Source organism: Etheostoma spectabile, chromosome 10 (genome assembly GCF_008692095.1).
Source record: "Etheostoma spectabile isolate EspeVRDwgs_2016 chromosome 10, UIUC_Espe_1.0, whole genome shotgun sequence".
NCBI classification, from domain to species: Eukaryota; Metazoa; Chordata; class Actinopteri; order Perciformes; family Percidae; genus Etheostoma; species Etheostoma spectabile.
Window position 1 is genome coordinate 11,103,794 of NC_045742.1, and position 22,295 is coordinate 11,126,088.

The window sequence follows — 22,295 nt, forward strand, 5'->3', positions numbered from 1 at the left end:
CCTTACCGGAAGTGTGTTTCGTTGTTGTAGCTCGGTTAAGGCTGCTGGGGAGGAGGAAAGACCTGGCTGTGATGCCGCTGGATGATGGCTGCTTTCGGGTTCCTAAGTTACGAACACCGGCCATTAAAGCGGCCCCGACTCGGCCCTCCGGACGTTTATCCTCAAGATCCAAAGCAGAAAGAGGTCAGATTTTACGATGTGCAAACTGAAAGTCCATGAATAGCGTTTTGTGGAAGGAAATGTTCAGCCAAGGAGCTGTTCAAGCTCACATAAGCTAGCCTGTTTAGCAAGCCCTCTTACGTTAGACGATTTGGGCCTAGCAATAACAATGAACAGCACCTAGTTGTCAGCTTACTTGCAAAACAACCGGTTCGTTAGACACCAGAGTTTGCTAAGCTAGCTAGCTAGCTCATCGGCTCGAGGATGAGGCAGCTTTGATATAAACTGCAGCCAATATTTGACGTTGGCTTTGTGATGCAAAACAAAATGCGTTTGCGTTTTAGATTGTGCGTGGCTGGTAATTGTTTGTTCGCTTGATGTTTTAATCCAACGAGTTAACGTTAGCTAAACCTGCACAGCACAAAACCTGGAAGCTATAACGTTACATTAATTTAACATAAATGATCTGTGCTTACTTTTAAGGTTGGACTTTGGCCTAGCTAGCTGGGTAGTGCTGTTGGATCCTGATCTATCATTAACCTAGGATAATCTAACGATAATCTATTGGTGTGTATCACAATCCGAATAAGATTAATTACCAAAGTAACATACATGGAATTTGCCTTGGTGTGTGTGCATACAACACACATTAAAATGGAGAAAAAAAAACCAATAGTGCAAAGTACCGCAACAGCTAAGCACATAAATATATGAACTTTAAATATTACAATTAAAAATATGTAAGGCACTATAACGCCTATGTGCACTTCAACTGTTTTAAGGCTGTACGGTCTTTGTGTAAAGTGTAATAATCTGGATGTGCAAAAGTTCACAGTATATAGCTATAACATCCGCAATGGTCAGGGATAATAGTCCAGTATGTGTGTAATTTTTCTGTTTTGTGTATTCTTATGTATTTTATATTTTGTCTACTGACACTGTATAGGGGGTTGCTTACTACACTTGTGTATAATGACAATAAAGGCTTTCTATTCTATTCTATTAAAAAAAAAGTACCGTGTAGCCTAGTTACTGCGGGTGGGGGGGTAAGAGTCTGGAGAGTACAGTGTAGATGGAAACTGACTGCTTCACCTCTGGGGTGTTGCTGCTGCAAACTTTCCAATAATGACTTGTAGAGCTCTAACAATTCAAAATGTTGCAGTACAATTAATTGTCTCAGAAATACTTGTGATTAACAATATAATTGTCTCTTTCAGTCAAATTTTAAAAATAGTTTTTCAAACAAATTAAAGTTTTTAATGAATTCCAAGCTATTTCTTTTGATTATAACACTGTTATGTGACCCAGATAATAGTAATACATATTATATGCCAATAGTAATAAATAATTAAAGCAATACAGGTACACCGCCTATGAAGTAAACCACGCCTCTTTATTTTCAAAGAACATTGAATTTTTTCTCTTAAATGAATATACAATTTACATTAAAACATGTATCGCTATCAATAAAAAACAATGCATTGATCATTAACAAAAAACATATACAATTATATTAGGGGCCCAAAAAGTAGTCGCTTTTGGCAAAACTATTTTTTGTAACATTAGTTACGTTTGTTTAACTGCATCCCCCCTTCTCATTATTGTTGCTGTGAACATGTATAGGGACATGTGCCAACAAAAAGCATAGCTTTAGCTCTACAGTCTGACCAATCATCACATATATAATTACAATTTGGCATATCGAAACAAAGTCAATAAATAGCATCAACAATTATGTTCATTTATTTTCTTGGTGTCAGCAAACCCAAATAAGCACAGATGCTGATTTTCTGAAACTACCATTAGCTGGTCTGGAATCAGAAAGTATGAGATGGTTTAGATTTACACCAGCAAATTTGCATGAATGCTTTTAATTATCTATAAAATTGCACTGTAATATGTTTGTTTCAGGATGAGCTGACTGCACTGAATGTGAAACAAGGATTCAATAACCAACCAGCTGTGTCTGGGGATGAACATGGCAGTGCCAAAAATGTCAACTTCAACCCTGCAAAGGTAAATTACTCTGGCACTTTAGCTCAGGTTCTACCCTGCATGCTACTTGTTGTATTTTTGTGTGATTGATTTGGCAATCATACATGTTTCCCTCAATGCTTTACAGATCAGTTCAAACTTCAGCAGCATCATTGCAGAGAAGCTGCGTTACAACACGTTTCCAGACACAGGGAAACGTAAGCCGCAGGTCAACCAGAAGGATAATTTCTGGCTTGTCACAGCAAGGTCACAGAGCTCCATCAATAATTGGTTCACGGATTTAGCTGGGACTAAACCTCTGACACAGCTTGCTAAAAAGGTAAGACTCTGCCGCAAGTATCTAAAAGAGTCAATACATGATGTTTCTTTATGTTGGTTTTACTGGCAGTATAATTGCTGGAGAAGTCATCTACTTTGTACTACATTGGCTTCACCCGCTGCACTGTGCTTGGGTTGGCCGTTTAATCAGTGAGATTCTTTTCACATCAGTCTTGTGCATATTTTTTTCCTGCTGATTTCCACTATTTACAGTTGGAAAGGACTGATTTTTAGGCCAACCAAACATTTTCCACCCATGTCCACAAGAAAGGAAATGGCTTCCCCATTTCAAAGCATTTGGTTTGAAATCAATCCTTGCCTTCAGCTGTATGATTGATTACCAAGACTGATAAGATATAAATACTAATGAAAAGAAGCCGTTTGGTTTTGTCTGTCATGAGCTAATTAAGTGGCTGTCAAAATAAGATTTATTATATAATAATGTTGTTGAATTCACAGCTAATTTTTAGCATGTTACCATTCCAAATGCTACCATGTTATCCTGCTAATATTACAAGACTAAGCTACATACAGTTGAGCCTGACAAAGTACATCTCAGACTGAGGAAAGTAGCTTTTCAACACATACAACCTCACAGGGCCGCGTATGTTAATATCTGCTTGTTTTTTAAAGCTGATATTGGCTGATACTCATAGAATGCAGAGATATCTGTGCATGTTTTGCGTTGTCAGCTTACCAATTTACCTTTACTTATTGTTGTCTGGCATGGTTCGATAGCTGTTTACTACCAGGACAACCTGAGCAGAAGTAGCTAACAAATTAGGTGTGGAGGATCCTGATGTGTATATCACCGCTCAGAGAAATTTGCGTGTCAGCTCTGTAAATGCTAAGAATTGAGCGAGTGGCCACAGTGATAAAATAGTCCCCAAACAGTGCAGAACTCTCTTGGACAATTCAATTGAACATCACTAAACCAGAACAATTCAGAAAAGGTAAGTAAATGCAGTGTTTTTTATTTCCTTGTTAAAACAACCCAAGTGATGCTTCTGTTTTAAACAAAGCTATTGTTTATCTTGTTTGGGTTTATTGATCCAAAACACAATGAATGCCATTGTTTGTTAGTGGAAACAGGTTTTATTGCAGTGTGTTTTTTTTTTTTAAACTTGAAAATCAATTATTTATAGATTGTGTGAGGTGCTTTTATAATCAACAAATTGGTTCCTCTTGGGGTGCTCTTACAAGTTGCAGCAAATAGGTCTTGTATTTCAAATACATCATGTTAAATCAAACGTGAGCTTTTTATTCATAAATGTTTGAAAGCCCTTTATCTTTTACAATTACGCTGTAGTTTGTGTGTGTGTATTCCTGCTTGCATTGGTATATACATATTTCATTGTTTTGTCACTACAATGAACAATGTTTTCTAACTGTGTACATTGACTTTGACGCATCACTTTTCCAGAAGTACTCCAGTGTGTTTGCATTATTTCAACATTACTCACGCACATGAATTGTCTTTGTCACAGGTTCCAATCTTTAGCAAAAAGGAGGAGGTTTTTGGATACTTGGCCAAGTACTCAGTCCCTGTCATGCGTTCAGCATGGATGATCAAGATGACCTGTGCGTATCACGCAGCCATCACAGAAACTAAAGTCAAGAAGAGGCATGTGATTGATGCTTGTATAGGTAAGCAATGGTTGTCGGTTAATGTTAAGCTTAATGTTGGTAAGCAGTGTGTGTGTTTAGTTGTTTCTTGCTGTTTGTTTTGTTTCATAAGTTCTTTAAAAATTGATATGAAGAATAATATGCTTTCTTCTATGGTATGATAAGATTTCTTTGAGTAGAATATCTTCTGCCATCTATTCACTTTCTGTTGCTTTAAGGTGACATTTTGTGTTTTTTGTGTAGAATGGACCCAGATTATTACAAAGTACCTGTGGGAGCAGCTTCAGAAGGTGGCCGAGTTTTACAGACAGTTTCCCAGTCAAGGCTGCAGCTCACCGCTCCCAGCCACTCCTGCAGATGTGGAGACGGCCATGAAGCAGTGGGAATACAACGAGAAGCTAGCCATGTTCATGTTTCAGGTCAGTTCATATGTACAGTGTAATATGCAAATACACAATACAATGCAATGTTTCCAGTAACACAGTGGTGTAATGCGCTACAATGGATCTTTGCTAATTACATCAGGTACCGGTATTAAATAGTGTAGAAATTGAGTAATAAATAAAATAATCACAATATATTTGGGAAGAGGAGGAAATGAATTAGAAATGGATTATCTTTTTTTAAGTAAGTTCTCCATCACTGCTATTGCGTACATTTACCTACCATATAAAGTGAAGAAAGAGATCACTGCAATTTCAATTAATGAATCTATCAATTAATTTATTCTCGGTCTTGTGCTAAACAATGTAATTATGCTTTCATCTACTTGATATTAAGATGCACTTGTGTTTGGTTACTGTGTTAAGGATGGGATGTTAGACCGACACGAGTTCCTGACATGGGTGCTGGAGTGTTTCGAGAAGGTCCGACCTGGTGAAGATGAGCTTCTCAGACTTCTCCTGCCGCTTTTACTACAGGTATACCCCCCTCTATCCACAGACTCATCATCTCCACCGTTCTACCCCAGCCTCACACCATCACTCGTGCTTTGATGGCTTGTTTTTGGGAAACAGGCAGTCCTACTTAACATTCACACAGCTGTACAAAATCACACACACACACTTTGTGTCATGACAAGCTTCTACAGCTGTCAACAATTTATTAAGAACCAGTTGTGTGTCATGGTCCGCACAGCACTTCAGTGGTGTTGACCTTTGCTTGCAGAGGCCCACCAGGGCCCACAACACCTCATTTTGTTTCTATTTCCAAAGTTGACTGATGTTAATGGACACTGAGTGCTGTGGGTAATGCTGTGAATCTCTCTTCCATCCTGCAGTACTCAGGGGAATTTGTACAGTCTGCCTACTTGTCACGGAGACTGGCTTACTTCTGCACACGCCGCCTCAACCTGTTGCTAAGCGACGGGAGCTTGGGCCCCGGCACAGGAGGGCATCCAGCCCATGGCATGTTGACACAGCAAGGTAACACCCTGCCCCCCACCCCAACCTCGCAGCCGACAGGAGGGAACCAGCCCCAGACAGCTTTCACGGACTTCTACATCTGCCCTCAGCACAGGCCTCTGGTGTTCGGGCTCAGCTGCATGCTACAGGTATTCAGTGTTCATTTTGACTGATGCATAATTGATACAAGGAATATATAATGTAAGACGAGACTTAAAATTCTTTACTTAATAATATATATTACATATTTTTCTTTCTTTCTCTGTTATTTGTGTCTTGTTATTGTCGCATCAGAGCATAGTATTATGTTGCCCCAGTGCTCTGGTGTGGCATTACTCTCTAACAGACAGCAGAAACAAGACTGGTTCACCTCTAGACCTCCTGCCCATCGCTCCGTCCAGCTTACCAATGCCAGGGGGTAATACTGCCTTCACACAGCAGGTACCTCCATCCTTCCAAACTGTAATAGTTTTTTTTCCATTTGTTTGTTAGTTTTTTTGAAAAAGCAGCGCAGGATAACAAGTTTTTCCCATCACATTCAATGTTTTGCTATTAAGAGCCAGTGAATGAAAGAAAAAAACATACATATACTGTATACTCCTAAACAAATGTAGTTTTAGGTGCTTTAAACTTCAAATATGACTCACATGAAGGAAACTGTAGTTTCACAAAAAAATCTCAACTCAAACGCTAGTAGTGAGGATGTTTTTGCCATGTTATAATATAGTAACATAGTTCTTTTTTTTTTTTTTTAAGTCTCTTACATTTCTGCTGAATGCATTCAAGATGACTTGTAAATGTGTTTACAGCCCATGGGTGTTTTTGCATTCATTGTTTTTATGTGAGATGTCAGGATAATGTTTTCTTGTTGCTCTTTCACCACAGGTCCGTACAAAGTTGAGAGAAATCGAGGAGCAAGTTAAGGAGCGAGGCCAGGCAGTAGAGTTCAGGTGGTCCTTTGACAAGTGTCAGGAGACCACAGCAGGTCAGAAAACAGTTTCTTTATCTCTGCAGAGACCTGTTTCCCCAGCATACAACAAGGTCAGTGTTTGAGGTGATTTCTGTAATCTGTTGCCAGGGTTCACCATCGGGAGGGTTCTCCACACCCTGGAGGTTTTAGACAACCACAGCTTTGAGAAGTCTGACTTTAACAACTCACTGGATTCCCTGTACAACCGAATATTCGGGTCAGGTCAGAGTAAAGATGGCCATGAGGTAAGGATCGTTTCCCCTCACCTCTCTATTATTTTATCATGTAGACATCATGAAAAAAAATGTAAACCCTGAGATTGAAAAGCGGGAGTGGTTGTTCCGGTGTGTTGAATGTTTTATAACTGATTATCAGTAGAGTTGTGGACAAAACAAGACATTTGAGAAAGTAATCTTGGGGCGTTTGGGAAACACTGATTTTCACTCATTTCTGACATTTTATAGACCAAAAACCTAATCGATTAATCAAGAAAATAATCAACTGATTGATCAACTATGAAAATAATCATTAGATGCAGCCCTAACCATCAGATTATGAAATTTGTATATATAGCCGTGTTTTCTCATAGCGCATTTGTTTGTCCAGATGTCACCAGATGATGACGCGGTGGTGACCTTGCTTTGTGAATGGGCCGTGTGCTGTAAGCGCTCTGGCAGACACAGGGCCATGGTGGTGGCCAAGCTGTTGGAAAAGAGACAGGCGGAAATAGAAGCAGAGGTAAGAGACACACATCACCCTCCTTGAATTACTACCACATGTTTCTTTCTCTTGCTTGTTTGACATGGCCTTGGTGTCCTCACGTGTAGCTGCAGCCCCAAAAACACACCCCTAGTGAAAAGATGACATGATTACAAGGGGACTTGTCTCAGATTCGACTGGTGGTCTTGACTATAGCCTGATACCTAACCTGACTGAGCATCAACCTCTCATATTAGTCCGCACAGTGCTTGAGCTTTACAAATCAGCAGACCATTATTGTATATAATGAATAATCTCAAATCCATACGTTTTTTTTGTCTTGATTCGACATGACAGTTTGTACAGTATGAATTACTGATGGGATGGTCCGACAGACCTATCGCACACTCCAACATTGCAATAACATCTAAAATGACTATACTGTATAATTCATTTTTTGTGGTGTTTTATGTAGCATCTGTGGACAAACTTTAAGCTGAATGCACGCGTTGAATGAGGAAAGCTTGTAAACAGGTTTTCTACATTTAGCACTCAAAGACTGGTGTGTATTTGCTTACAGAGGTGTGGTGAGTCAGAGGTGGTGGACGAGAAGGGCTCTGTGTCATCCGGCTCCCTCTCAGCTGCCACACTACCAATCTTTCAGGATGTACTGCTACAGTTCCTCGATACTCAGGCCCCCACACTGAGTGAGCCTCTTTCTGTTTTTGTTTCTACATTTCCTGCAGTTATGATTCTCAAATATGTTAATCTTGATCTGATATCAAAGGGACTTTATATCCTTTTGTCTTTGCCTATTTCATTACCCAGTGCATATTTAGTATAAATAATTTGGCAAGGGGAAACCTGGTATTAAATTATAGAAAATCCCCCTTTTCCCCCATGCAGCGGAGCCTGGGAACGAAAGTGAACGAGTGGAGTTCTCCAACCTGGTCCTGCTCTTTTGCGAGCTCATCCGTCACGACGTCTTTTCCCACAACATCTACATGTGCACTCTCATTTCCCGTGGTGACCTGGCTTCTGACTCCCATCTGCAGCGCCCACGCTCCCCCAGTGATGAGACCTCCGATGAATCAGAGCGCAAGGAGCAGGACGCAGGCAGCAGTGTCAAGATGGAGGCATGTTGCAGGCATCTGTTGTTGGTGTTAGGGAGTGTGATGAGTAATTTGTCACAGTGTGGTGTAAATGGGTAACATGAGGTTATTGCTTGTTCAACAGGATACCGGTCTGTCGGAGTCAATGGAAATTGATCACAACTCCAGTGCTAATTTTGACGAGGTACACACACAACATTATATTTCCTTCCATAGTGCACGCATACATATTGTTTGGAATCAAGTTATATTTTTTATAATGAGTACAATCGCATTTTAAAATTGTTTCTTTGTGCCTCTTGTGTGAAATCATTGAATTTGCCTTGCAGATGTTCTCTCCTCCGATGCACTGTGAGTCTAAGGGCAGCCCCTCTCCTGAGAAGCCTGCCCCAGAGCAGGACAGCAAGGCCGGCTGTAAGGACAAGGGCATGGATCCTGCTTTCCCTCAGCTGTATGAGCAACCTCGCCACATTCAGTATGCCACTCACTTTCCTATTCCTCAGGTAAGAGAACTCACAGCTTTTAAAAGGAAATCCCAGAAAAAAGAACTCTTGGGGTTTGTTATGAATCAGTTTTCCGTACTGCTTGTCTACCCTGAATGCATGTCGGCTTTTTGTCTTCTTCTTTTCAGTCTTATCTCACATGCATCTGACAGAACCGATATGCATATATTTCAATCAACACACAGGCCCTGTGATTTAACTATGCAGGCTGTTAGCTACAGTCTTTTTATAGTGTAAGTGCATGTAATGGACAATAATCGTTTAGATCCAGCCTGGGTTATTAAAATATTAAAGCTCAAGCTGTTAGTTATTCTTTAGTTCAACAATAAATCATCACTATTGTAAATCTCTATTGTAATCATTTGAAGTACTTTCTCAAGCAAAAATTATAATAAAAAATTACTTAATTCCTTGCCTCTCAATTGTAAGGAATTTACTGCTTCTTTTTATGTTGTAGTAAGCTGAATAGTTTGGGGTTTTGGGCTGTTGATCGAAAGAAAATGTTTTTTTTAAAGGTTACTTACTACCTTGTCCTTTTGAAAATTGTGGGCATTTTTCCCCATTCTTTAACATTTTATAGAAAACGATGACTTAAAGTTAATATATATTAGTTAATATAATACTTATTTTTAGTTTAGTTTTCTTATTAATTGTATGTTTTCTAAAGGTGGCTACATTGTTCCTGCTGAAAACAAAGCATTCAAAACTGGATTTAAATCCATTTGGACAACTGGATTTGAATTTATTCCTCAAACCTTCTGTCTGGCCCAAATGTGCTTTGTCTTGCCGTACGACTCAGGTTATCAGGTGCATCCAGTTTATGAGGATCTCGTTTGTCTCTTTTGTCATTGCCTTCAGGAGGAGAGCGCCAGCCACGAGTGCAACCAGCGGTTAGTGGTCCTCTACGGTGTGGGCAAACTGAGAGATGAGGCGCGACACACCATCAAGAAAATTACCAAAGACATCTTGAAGGTGCTGAACCGCAAAAGCACAGCAGAAACAGGTAAGGGCTTTTGACTGATAACTTTATGTCCTTGTATTTCCCCATTTACTGTTTTACATTACCTTAGCTGCAGGCAAGCAGTTTGTCAGGCAGGAAACTGCCATTTAAGATTACGTTTCAGTTTCATTTCACCTACTTTTTTATGTGTAATAATGAAAATGTTGTCAGTGGAATTGCTTTTGATGTTTTTTTCCCCCCACAGTTTATTACGGGATCTCTGTAGGAAAAAAAAACACATGAAAGAGATCATGTTTTACCAGATAGCAGTTTGGAACGCTGGAGCTTTATCATGCTTGGATGTTGGCATGCATGCAGGCACTGTGACCATTCCAGCTGTTATCATATACCTTTCTTACTTTGAATACATTTAATTTGTTTTCCATTCTACTTTGCCCTTACTTAACAGAACAAGCTTTTTTTTCCGTTCTTTATCGACCCCCTAAGGGCTTGCATCACTCAATCTTCTTTCCAACCAATTTTTTATGCTAACAGTCTTCATCTGTTTATCTCAAATACAGGTGCCCTTATTAAGGTGATTGAAGGTTTCAGAGATATAATTGCATAGATTGGAGTGTTTTGTCTCACCTTATCATCCTGTGCACCGATGATGACCTTCACCTCACAGTGGTGTTTCTCTTAAATAAAAAGCAGCACCAAGTGACTTTACAATTTTTGCACTAATGCCTAAGCCTTGCATGAGGCTGGAAATAAGATAACACCATTGGCTTAACTCGATTTCACAACTGGCCTGTTTGGCAGACTGGAAAGAATACCGCTGACCAGCTATGGGTTGTTGATCCCTCTCTCATTTTCTATTCTCTTTCCCACATACGCAGGAGGGGAGGAAGGACAAAAGAGGAAGAGGAGTAAGCCGGAGGCCTTTCCCACTGCAGAAGATATTTTCTCCAAATTCCAGCACCTGTCCCACTTTGACCAGCACCAAGTCACCTCCCAGGTTAGACCGGGAAACCTCATTCTTTCATGTCTTAATATTTCCCATGTTTGAGTATGTAGGAATAAGTTCCTTATGTTGGGACCAGCTCCATGGTTTATTAATGCAAATAACTTCAGCAGCCTAAAACGGAAGACCTCCCAAGGTGACTCATTTGAATGTAAATGTAATTTGAATATATTTTGATTTCTCTTGTGAGGTGTCTGAATACAATTTGAATATATAATGCACTTAGGTGACTGTCACTTAAAAAGGCAGCAGAACATAATGTATTTAGATTTCTCGGTAGGAGAGGTTGTAACGGAGAATGTAGTTGATCCTGAATTCAGTTCTGTCCATAATACAATTATGAAACACTACGATTGAAAAAGAGTACTCAATTGCATTTTTTTTACGTGCCTTTGATTCAAATATAGCCAACAACATCCCAGGGTCAGGTCTTTAGGGAATGATGCAGATTTAACAGTTATTTAACAAAACAACTTTCCAATAGAATCATGGTTGTGTTAGCACCCATATTTGTATTAAATAAATAGTTTGTCATTGTATTTTTGTAAGATCAAAGAGATATCCCCAGTATTATGACTGCAAGACAAAGTTTGAATGGTTAAAATTCCCTTTTGGTTGTTTTTGCCTTCATTTGTCCTTTTTGTCTCCCTCAAACCGAATTCAGACTTAATATTTTGGCATTGCTTGGATGTTTCAGCTGGTTTTAAAGGTCTGTGTCTGAGCTCTGCTGAGTGGCAGTATGTTGTTGTGTGTTACAGCCCAGTGTCAGGACCAAGGCTGTAAACATTGTTGTCTTTGCATGTAAATGATGTCTGAAATGTTTAATGTGTGCAGGTGTCCAGAAATGTGCTGGAACAGATCACCAGCTTTGCCTTAGGGATGTCTTACCACCTGCCTCTCGTCCAGCACATTCAGTTCATCTTTGACCTCATGGAGTACTCCCTCAACATTAGTGGCCTCATAGACTTTGCTATTCAGGTATGGGCAACGTCATCACTAATGTCACATTAGACAGGTGTGTGCGGGTGGGGGTGTGGGTGTGGCCCTGGCCCTAATAAAATAACTTTGTCTGCATTTGTTAAACCTGCTAACACTGGAACTCTTGTTAAAAGGAAAGACAGATGAAGTTCAGGTATGAAGTGGGAGCTGTCAGCGTAAAGCTGTTTCAACCAAGATCATTTTCAAAGCATCATGATACTGGTGATATAAGGAGACCGTGCTTCTGAAGTGATCTGTGTAAACAGAGCCATATGGTTCTGCACAGCTCCTCTCTCTGTCAGCCTGTCAATGCCCATGTGAATCCACCCTTTTAATAAGCTTGTGTTTTTCCATTGTTCTGAATTTGTTTGTTTGTTTTAGCTTCTGAATGAGTTGAGTCTGGTAGAAGCCGAGCTGCTGCTGAAGTCGTCCAGCCTGGTGGGCACCTACACCACCAGCCTGTGTCTGTGTATTGTGGCTGTGCTGAGGAGGTACCACTCCTGCCTCATTCTCAATCCTGAGCAGACTGCGCAAGTTTTTGATGGGTATGTCACTTTGATGTTTGTTGATTTTAATTGGTGGCCTAAAACTGGACTAGTATGGTTCGCTGAGATTAAATCCCAACCCTAAAAGGATGTTTACCAGCCAGGGTAAAGAAACAAGTTAGTCTTATAATTAAAGTAGTAAAAAGGATGTTTTGGGTTTTAACAGCAAATTAAATAATTGTTGGTGGTTTGCTCTCTCTCAGACTTATACTATTATCTTTAATGAGGATTTTTACTGTCACAGGATTGCTGACAGGGCACTTAGTTCTAAATACCCTAAGTGTTAAAGATAAAGACATCTTATACAAAGCCTCTAATTAAAGGTCCTCTAAGCAATGTCACACGTTTTTTAGGCTACAACATTTGTTGTCACATACAGAAAACATTTCCTCACTATCTGCGAGCTGCCTGTCCCCTGAACACACTGTAAAAAAAATGCGGTCTCTGTAGACAGCCAAGGGTCCAAAAGGGTACACGGTAGCTGGATGTAGCTCCTTACTTTGAGCACTGACATGAGTGTTATCAGTCTTCTCATCAAATTCTCAACAAAAAGGCTAATATGTGTTTCGCAAAATGTCTGCCTTTTCCTTTAAAGCATGTAGCCGAAGGAGCCTCAGTTGAATTATGTGTGTAAATGTGTTCTCAGGCTGCGCATCGTGGTGAAATCAGGTGTGAACCCAGCAGACTGTTCCTCTGCTGAGCGCTGTATCTTGGCCTACCTGTATGACCTTTACACCTCCTGCAGTCACCTCAAGAACAAGTTTGGCGAGATCTTCAGGTAGAAATAAATCTTTGCTTATTTGAAAAAGAACGTTTTCCATTGCGTTTTTTATATATATACTGTATATATATCCCTCTCCCTCAAGGATGGATGTCTATTTTCTGGACAAGGGAATGTGTCAAATAGTGACTCATCCTAGAATCCTGACATGTATACACACACTATACATTATTAATAATATTTGCAATCCCAGTGTCATATAAGTTGCTTCTATCAATCAGGAAAATCAAGCAGTTGTATACAGTTAATTAACACCAAATATTATTTGTTGCCTGAGTTTTCCTTTATGTATTTTATATATTTATACTCTTCATATATTTATTCTTTTGTGTTCCCTCTCAGTGAGTTCTGCTCCAAAGTGAAAAACTCCATCTACTGCAATATCGACCCTTCAGACTCCAACATGCTTTGGGATCCTGTATTTATGATGGAAGCCATTGCCAACCCCTCGGCCCACAACTTCAACCACTCTATGGTGGGCAAGATCCTCAACGACAGCCCAGCCAACCGCTACAGTTTTGTCTGTAATGTACTCATGGATGTGTGCGTGGACCACAGAGACCCTGAGAGGTGTGTTCACTTTTGTCACGACTATGTTGCATGTGTGTATGGCTCACACTGCTTCAGTTTTCTACTCTTTATTGGACTGCTGTTTCATATTGTGCAATGTGCTTTCAGGGTAAACGATATTGGGATCCTGTGTGCAGAGCTGACTGCCTATTGTCGCTCCCTGAGTGCTGAATGGCTCGGCATCCTCAAGGCTCTCTGCTGCTCCTCTAACAATGGCAACTGTGGCTTCAATGACTTGCTGTGTAACGTAGATGTAAGTTGTGGTTTCATGACTCTCAAAGTAGTCTAGGTTAATGGGTGTCGGCCGGCCGTAAAAGCAATTATTGCACCTTTTTCTATAAAGTGTGGATTTGACTTTTACCATTATTCACATGCATACACTGGTTGAATATCAGTTGCCTTGCATTTTTGGAATAATAAAGTCAGCCAAATATGTTCCTTCTTTAAGCATCTGTCTGGCTTTCATTTAATTCTAATCCCATTCTAGTATTTAGAAGTTATCTGATTGCAATAGCATTTCTCCTCTCACAGCATTACTTATAACGTTGATTTCTGTACTTGCATCCTTCAGGTTAGCGATTTGTCCTTCCATGATTCCCTGGCAACCTTCGTAGCCATTCTCATTGCTAGACAGTGCCTACTCCTAGAAGATCTGGTTCGCTGTGTGGCCATTCCTTCGCTCCTCAATGCAGGTAAGGATTTAATCTCAAACGTCCTGCTATTGAAAAATAGACTGTATATTGTTTAAATTATTGTAAACTGGTTCCCAACCTTTTGTCTGATGTGCCCCTTCAGAGACACCACTTGCCATGTTTCACATGTGTTGATTTGATGATTGTACTGTATGTCATTTAACACTATTTATTGTACATAAAAGGGAGAATTGTTATAACAACTTTTTAATACAATTGAACTGCCAATCTTTACTGTTCAAACTTAACTGATGGTTTGTTTACTATTTTTATGCACTCTCAAACAAATATTTCAAATATTCTTATTGAGTTAAGGTAGATTATACGTACATACAGTTTACTCTCATGTCAATGCTCATTTCCATTTATATGAAAGAATCATAAAATTATATTTGCATACTTTCACAAATGTACAGCAGCTGATATAAAAGATAAAAGATTGTAGTTTGAAAATAAACAAATTTGGAATTAAAGGAAAATATTTCTAAATAAAATAAATAAATAATTAAATTAAATTAAAGTTCACAGAGACAAAATAGGTGTACATATACTAAATTAAAAAGAAAGACATAAAATAAATCTAAAAGTAGTAACATAAGTTAGATAAGGCTAGGAACATTGCTTTCCTACCTTAAGCTCCCCTCTTGGGCCGCGATCAGACAGAGACCATTCGCAGGTTACAAACCGCGAGGCCCACTGCACTGCCTATCTTGTTGAAGAAGGCCCAATTAAACTAGTTGTGTGTTTTTTTGTTATTCCTGTTGGCAACCATCCAATCACCCGTCCTCAGCCAACCGTTATTTTGCTGTGAAGTTAAATTACTTTGGGCTTTTTCCGCTCTGAGTTGAAGTTTTTGCAACACGAGGCATTCATCCATATACTGTATAATCTCACAGCCATCAGCCATTAGGCTTTCTGTTAGTGAGTGGGCAGTACATTGTAGCTTGGCTTGTAGGAAGGAATACCAGGCTGGATGATGCATTCCTTCTATCAGAGAGGCGAGTTAATGCAGCGTATTTGATCTGGATCCATGAAGCCGCAGTGCATTTTGTGCACTTGCCAGAGAAGTGCTTCTCTCTCCCCACTGTTAATCTTTTTATTTCCAACTTGGAGACAAAGCTCCATTCAGCCATGCTGTTTGGTTGGCTCATGTTAGAACACAACTACACATGCCAAATGCCAACAACTCTTGCTTGTGGTAAACACTTTGTTCTCACTCGTTTTCTTCACTTGTGTGAAGAAAATCAACTCTAACCAATCCATATTTGTCCAAAATTCCCTTCAGCCTGTAGCGAGCAAGACTCTGAGCCAGGAGCCAGACTCACCTGCAGGATTCTGTTGCACCTTTTCAAGACGCCACAGCGTAACCCTGTCCCTCAAGATGGTGTGAAGTCAGGTAGTAAGCACAGCCAGTAATCTTTTACCATTTTTTAAACATATTTTTGATTCTGCTGGTTTGAGAAAATTGTGTCATTGGTGTTTTGACTTTGCAGATAAATCTTCAGTTGGTATCCGGTCGTCATGTGATCGCCACCTTCTTGCTGCTTCTCAGAACAGCATAGTTGTTGGAGCAGTATTTGCTGTCCTCAAAGCTGTCTTCATGCTGGGTAAGAATCTTTGGTCAGAACCTGTCATACTAAAAAATTGGTTTACAAAATGTCAAAGATCAGAACAAGTTTAGGTGTTCCGCTTCATATTAGTCTCAGTTACCTCATGTATTGGAAACAATGATAGCTTTAACTCGTCCCTCCATGTTGTATAAGGTGACGCTGAACTAAGAGGCTCAGGACTGTCACACCCTGCTGGCCTCGACGACATATCTGAGGGGCGCAATGTCTCCATAGAAACGGCCAGCTTGGATGTATATGCAAAGTATGTTCTGAAGACGATCTGCCAGCAGGTGAGGATATGAGTTCAAATGAGTTGAATGACATGAAATCAACACACATAGTCAGTGTAAAATGAATGAAAAGGTAAAATGAAGGTACTGAGATAACTTATGGATGTCTGAAACAAATAGCTTTCTACTGTGCAGAGCTATGCATGGATGCTTTCTTTTCATGTGCAGTATAATCAACAATATTGTCTTTCTGTCTTAAAGATTTTGTGGGAAGCGCATTAACAAAGAAGTTTCTATTTTTGCTCACATTCACGCTCATGCTTTTCTGTGCTACTTGTTAATTCAGTAAGCCAAAAATGCATAAAAAGCGTGAATGAGATCATTTTCCGCACCAGATGTCACTTATGCCACTTAGATATGAAGGCCAAAGAGAGAGCTGGCAGTAGCTCAGTGGGCTGGACATGCTCTGAGACCTCAAGCGACTTCAAACACATTTTCTGCCATTTGCAGTTCTAATTCTTTAGAAATGTCCCTTGCCTTGTTTAATCACTACCCACCCAACTTTAGTTTAGTTTTGCATGAGGTTATGATACTGGTACTGAAGTTTAAGGATCACTGAAGTTATTGACCTCTGTCACATTTCCAACTCTGCCATATTTTCCCTTTTCCCCTGCCTCCCCTTTTGTTTTACCTTGCAGGAATGGGTAGGAGAGCGCTGCCTGAAGTCTCTGTCTGAGGACAGCAGTGCTCTCCAGGACCCGGTTCTGGTAAACATTCAGGCCCAGCGGCTGCTCCAGCTTATTTGCTACCCACACCGCCAGCTGGACAGTGATGATGGTGACAACCCTCAGAGGCAGCGCATCAAACGCATCCTACAGGTCGATAATGCACCAACATTCATGTCTTTTTTTTACTTCTGTCTCTCTGAAGATTATTAGGGTCAAATAATGTATCCCACATGAATAGGTTCTAAGAACAAGTGGATAGGCCTTGACCTTCTTTGATTATTCTCTCAACAATAATGATAACTCGTGCGTAATCTGCTATTAAGTTGTCTTTCTTGACTGAAGCTGCCCTCTGCTGGCTATATCAGGGGCTAAGTAATGGATCACCAGTGTCATGAACTGTGCATACTCATAGATGGCTTTTGTCAACAAAAAAAAGACAAATGTACACGACTAACAGTATTTTTTTTTTCTCCTTCATAGAACATGGACCAATGGACGATGAGACAGTCGTCCCTGGAGCTGCAGCTGATGATCAAACAGAGCACAAACAATGTAGGTTGCTGTTTTCAGCGCATCTACCCTTTTTATTGTCTTTGGCAAATTGATCTCAGTGTTCCTCATTTATTTTCCATTAGGAGCTGTACTCGCTCTTGGAGAACATAGCCAAAGCCACCATAGAGGTGTTTCAGAAATCAGCTGAGATGAACAGTAACCCCTCAGGGAATGGAGCAGCGGGACAAGGTGGCTCCGCATCCAACAACAACAGTACCACCAGCAAGATGAAGCCAATTTTAAGGTTTGTATCTTTCAGTCTCCATCATCATCATTATTATTATTATTATTATTATTATTATTATTATTATATTATTATTATTATCATTTTAAAGATTATTTTGGGGGGCATTTAGGCCTGTATTTGAAAGGACAGCTAAACACATGAAGGGGGAGAGAGGGGGGGGGGGGGGGGGGGGCGGGGGGGAATGACATGCAGCAAAGGGCCGCAGGTTGGAGTCAAACCTGGGCCCACTGCTCTGAGGAGTAAACTTCTATATATGGGCACCCACTCTACCAACTGAGATATCTGGGTGCCCATGGTCTCTTTTTTTAAGGGCTTTTTCTCACACGGGTGTCTTTGTCTTGAATTTTGTTGGATACAAACATGTACATGTATAATCTCCTACATCTTTAAGGCTCAAACTATAATGCCTTTGTGCTTAAATAGATATTTGTTTGTGTGTTGCAGCTCATCAGAGCGGTCAGGTGTGTGGCTGGTGGCTCCGCTGATAGCCAAGCTGCCCACCTCAGTTCAGGGCCATGTACTGAAGGCAGCAGGAGAGGAGCTGGAGAAAGGACAGCACCTGGGCTCTTCCTCACGCAAGGAAAGGGATAGGCAGAAACAGAAAAGGTAAGTGGCATGTTTCTTCGAAACTGGAAAAAGTTAGATTAAATCTGGTAGTTGTACAAAGTGACAATACTTTTGCTAGCATCTGACAAACTGTACGGCAGAAAGGGCAAACAGACCTCATATTTTCTTTTTGCGCTACTCTTACGGTCTATAGAAACCATCTGACCAAGACTTATTTTATTCAATTTAAATTCTTCCCTCCTCAGCATGTCTCTGCTGAGCCAGCAGCCATTCTTGTCTTTGGTGCTGACCTGCTTGAAGGGACAGGATGAACAGAGGGAAGGCCTTCTCACCTCCCTCTACAGCCAAGTGCAGCAAATTGTTACCAACTGGAGAGAAGACCAGTACCAGGATGACTGCAAGGCAAAGCAAATGATGCATGAGGCTCTAAAACTTCGATTGAATCTTGTAAGAACTTCTTGATCACCACAACCAGCATTACAGCACAGCATCCCTAGCTATAGACATGTATACAATTAAAATGACCCTTGTGGGTACAGGTTGTGACTTTTTGTTCTTGTTTTTTATCACAGAGATCCAGCAGAATGTTGTGAATATTGTCTAAGTCTTATGATTAACTTCATGAGGCCCATTTCTGTTCTAACAGTATTTTTTTTACCTTTCCTAATAAGGTGGGTGGCATGTTTGACACGGTGCAGCGCAGCACCCAGCAGACCACTGAGTGGGCAGTACTACTTCTTGACATCATCAGCAGCGGCACAGTGGACATGCAGTCCAATAAGTAAGTGTTGACAAAATAGGAAACCCCATTCCACACAGACTTCCTCTAATTGGACACTTTGGTTATTATTTCCAAGCTGAAAAGAAATGAAAAATGATCTGTCACTTAATCTGCCTAGCAACTATGTTTGCTTCTCTCCAACAGTGAGCTCTTCACAACAGTGTTGGACATGTTAAGTGTCCTGATTAACGGCACGCTGGCTGCTGACATGTCCAGTATCTCTCAGGGCAGCATGGAGGAGAATAAGAGAGCCTATATGAACCTGGTCAAGAAGCTCAGAGTAAGAACCGCACACCTTTCTCACTCACAGCCAGGGTGTCTGAACTTAGATGTGCTCCTACTTTTAAGATGCAGTATTTTCCCTGTATTCATATTGAAGTTTTGAAACTTGGTTTTGTTGGTTTTAATTTTAGGCCCACTAGCTTTTTTTTAAGTAAGAAAGGGGCACCTAAAAAAGCCTGTGCTTAGGCTAAAAATGTGACCGACCACAACTGTATTAAGGTAACAAAATAAACTGATAGCACTGTCACCTAGTGCTCGAAAGGATTTTACAATTACATAGTTATGGTTTATTTTATCTTAATCTGTCTTGAGTAACTGATTTTGAATAATATGCTCATGTAGAATTGAGACAAAAACTTCACTCAGTCCCTTTAAAGAGTGGCTTTTCATTAACATTTCATAATCACCGTGTACCCATTTGATTTCCACAGAAAGAGCTCGGGGATCGGCAATCAGAAAGTTTGGAAAAGGTCCGACAGCTTTTGCCGCTGCCCAAGCAAACCCGCGATGTCATAACCTGTGAACCCCAAGGCTCACTAATAGACACAAAGGGTAACAAGATTGCTGGATTTGAGAAGGAGGTACGTCGTTTTCTAACCCACTGTTATATCTTGACATTAACTTACAAAGTTACACACATTTCATTATGATTTGTATCACAGAGTCAAACCAGGATGGATACTTGAACTGGATCTTCAAAATCGGATACACAAAATAAAGAAGTTTACACTGTACAATAATATAAAGTAATTGAGTGGGAGAAAAATAATGCAGCTTGTAAAAACACGTTGTTAAGCTAGAGGAAAACTGTAACTTCAGGGGTAGACAAACAATATGCAATAAACCATCACCAGTATTATAGGTTGTTTGCAGTTAGGCTTTTTATCATTAACAAAAAAACATTATCTACACATGCTGATCTTGAGTTAAAAAAATAGTTATGTGTCTCTTTGCCATCAGGGCCTTCAAGTATCAACCAAACAGAAGATTTCTCCATGGGATGTCTTTGAGGGTCTTAAATTCTCCGCCCCTCTGTCTTGGGGCTGGTTCGGTACAGTGCGCGTAGACCGCAAGGTCACCAAATTCGAGGAGCAGCAGCGTTTTCTGCTCTACCACACCCACCTGAAGCCGAAACCTCGCAGCTATTATCTCGAGCCGCTCCCCCTGCCACCTGAAGAGGAGGAGCCCCTGACACCCGTCTCCCAGGAGCCAGAGAAGAAGATGATGGAGACAGTGAAGCCAGAGAAGAGTGTGCCCGCTGTGCCCTCTGAATCAACCAAGAAGAAGTCAAACAAGAAGAAGAAAACTCAGACGGCCAAGACAGAGGTCAGTTATTTCTATAATTTATAATTTTAGAATAATATAAGTTTACTGAAAAATATTCTTTATATGTTTGTTTCCTGGATTTTTAAAGTTATAAATGGCCCCTTCTTCTCACTAGGACTACGTGAACCGTACACCCGGGGGTGTGACCTATGGGACTAGTATGCCACCTGAGCTGATGCAGAACCACCCATATGGAAGGCTACCGTACAGCCAGCCGGCCATCGGCATGTACACACAGAACCAGCCTCTACCTCCAGGTCAGTTCATGGCATATTCTCTCATCAATACTGTCTTTGTCAGTAGCAGCACTCATCAAGAGCTTTGCTATGGTTGGAACAACAAAATACCATCTGGAATTGTGGTTAGGCCTGTTACAGTTACTACACGATTGTATAATTGTCAATTTTTTCATACATAATTGTGGTTTCTTTGTTAAATTGCTATTATTACTAATAGCTAATATTAGCTAAGGTCTTAAAGCGTATGGTAGTTGTTGATTTTGGTTAGATATGCCCTATTGTAATTTTATAAGTGATCATTGGTCGGACTATATATTTGTATTAATATTTAAATTGTTTGTTGTTGGCATTTGACCCTATACACTTTCATGGCAACAAATATGACAAGGGGGGATACAGTTAGAAAAAGAAAATTATGATAAAAAAGAGGAGAGGTTTACTTTGTAGGTTGTGTATTTGTGTTACGACATTAAAGATGATATAAAACAACATCCAACATACATCGTTTCACGTTTTGATCGTTTGATCGTTAGTTACCATTATTTCTGAATCAAAAAATTGTTCAGCCAAATTTTGAATTGTTACAGCTCTAATTGTGGTTTACATCATTGTTTTTCCATAGGAGGTCCGGGTTTAGAACCGCCATACAGACCTGCACGCAACCCACAGATCAAAATGACCCGGCCCAACTACACAGGCATGATGCCCGGTATGCAGGGAAGCATGCCTGGCATGATGGGAATGGACAAGCAATACCAAATCGGTTATAAGCCCCAGCCTACCATGCCACAGGGCCAGATACTGCGGCAGCAGCTACAGGTCAGATTGGTGAGTCAGTCTGCACTGACAGGTCAAGCTACCCCTTTTAGCCAGGTAGAGTTGACCAAAACAGTTGTTAGTAAAATTAAGCAGAATTAGGATAGTTTCTATTTATATATTCTGTTAGTATCTGTTTGATTGCTGCTTAAATTCAGTTTTTAAGTCTATTGAATGAAGATGATATGGTTAGAGAATGTCAGTTAGAGAATGTCCTTCTACTAGAGGACACTGATTCTTTGCTGACTTGTTGTTTCTCTTTTCAGAATCAGAGCATGATGGGGCAGCAGATTAGACAAATAACACCTAACCAACCATATACTTCGATGCAGGCATCTCAGGTATGTCTATTTTTGCTGTTTAGGTTTTGTTTTGCTAAGAAATGCATTTGTCACCTGACACCTTTATTTACACACACTAATTCTGAAGAATTTAAAAAATCTAACAGAATGCCTTTTTTCACAAGAATTTTCTGAATGTTCGCCATCTGCACAGAAATACCTTAACTTTATATGTTCACACGTGCACTTCCCCCACGCCTCTATTTGTTGTACTTGCCTGTACTACGTTAACCCAGGGTTGTGTGTATCCAGACAGTAGCT

The 22,295-nt window shown here is 40.2% G+C and overlaps 1 protein-coding gene across 3 annotated transcripts in view; it reads left to right on the forward strand.

Annotated features, from left to right (window-relative positions):
- Nucleotides 1–22,295, forward strand: part of med12 (mediator complex subunit 12) — a 26,953-nt gene continuing 4,658 nt past the window's right edge. For 2 of the 3 annotated variants that reach the window (XM_032527783.1, XM_032527785.1), the window contains exons 1-38: nt 1–183; nt 2,071–2,175; nt 2,282–2,473; nt 3,960–4,119; nt 4,342–4,517; nt 4,908–5,018; nt 5,378–5,650; nt 5,796–5,942; nt 6,387–6,486; nt 6,580–6,716; nt 7,078–7,209; nt 7,751–7,877; nt 8,077–8,306; nt 8,407–8,466; nt 8,612–8,785; nt 9,644–9,788; nt 10,625–10,743; nt 11,584–11,727; nt 12,109–12,272; nt 12,919–13,050; nt 13,396–13,623; nt 13,732–13,876; nt 14,195–14,315; nt 15,601–15,711; nt 15,809–15,922; nt 16,079–16,215; nt 16,854–17,033; nt 17,364–17,435; nt 17,519–17,679; nt 18,127–18,288; nt 18,495–18,696; nt 18,921–19,030; nt 19,175–19,310; nt 19,744–19,893; nt 20,273–20,638; nt 20,754–20,895; nt 21,500–21,705; nt 21,960–22,034. In XM_032527783.1, the coding sequence (XP_032383674.1) occupies nt 82–183; nt 2,071–2,175; nt 2,282–2,473; nt 3,960–4,119; nt 4,342–4,517; nt 4,908–5,018; nt 5,378–5,650; nt 5,796–5,942; nt 6,387–6,486; nt 6,580–6,716; nt 7,078–7,209; nt 7,751–7,877; nt 8,077–8,306; nt 8,407–8,466; nt 8,612–8,785; nt 9,644–9,788; nt 10,625–10,743; nt 11,584–11,727; nt 12,109–12,272; nt 12,919–13,050; nt 13,396–13,623; nt 13,732–13,876; nt 14,195–14,315; nt 15,601–15,711; nt 15,809–15,922; nt 16,079–16,215; nt 16,854–17,033; nt 17,364–17,435; nt 17,519–17,679; nt 18,127–18,288; nt 18,495–18,696; nt 18,921–19,030; nt 19,175–19,310; nt 19,744–19,893; nt 20,273–20,638; nt 20,754–20,895; nt 21,500–21,705; nt 21,960–22,034 (5,748 nt within the window). In that variant the 5' untranslated portion in view covers nt 1–81. The remainder of the gene's footprint in view (nt 184–2,070; nt 2,176–2,281; nt 2,474–3,959; nt 4,120–4,341; nt 4,518–4,907; nt 5,019–5,377; nt 5,651–5,795; nt 5,943–6,386; nt 6,487–6,579; nt 6,717–7,077; nt 7,210–7,750; nt 7,878–8,076; nt 8,307–8,406; nt 8,467–8,611; nt 8,786–9,643; nt 9,789–10,624; nt 10,744–11,583; nt 11,728–12,108; nt 12,273–12,918; nt 13,051–13,395; nt 13,624–13,731; nt 13,877–14,194; nt 14,316–15,600; nt 15,712–15,808; nt 15,923–16,078; nt 16,216–16,853; nt 17,034–17,363; nt 17,436–17,518; nt 17,680–18,126; nt 18,289–18,494; nt 18,697–18,920; nt 19,031–19,174; nt 19,311–19,743; nt 19,894–20,272; nt 20,639–20,753; nt 20,896–21,499; nt 21,706–21,959; nt 22,035–22,295) is intronic. The other variant, XM_032527784.1, reaches the window with a different exon arrangement.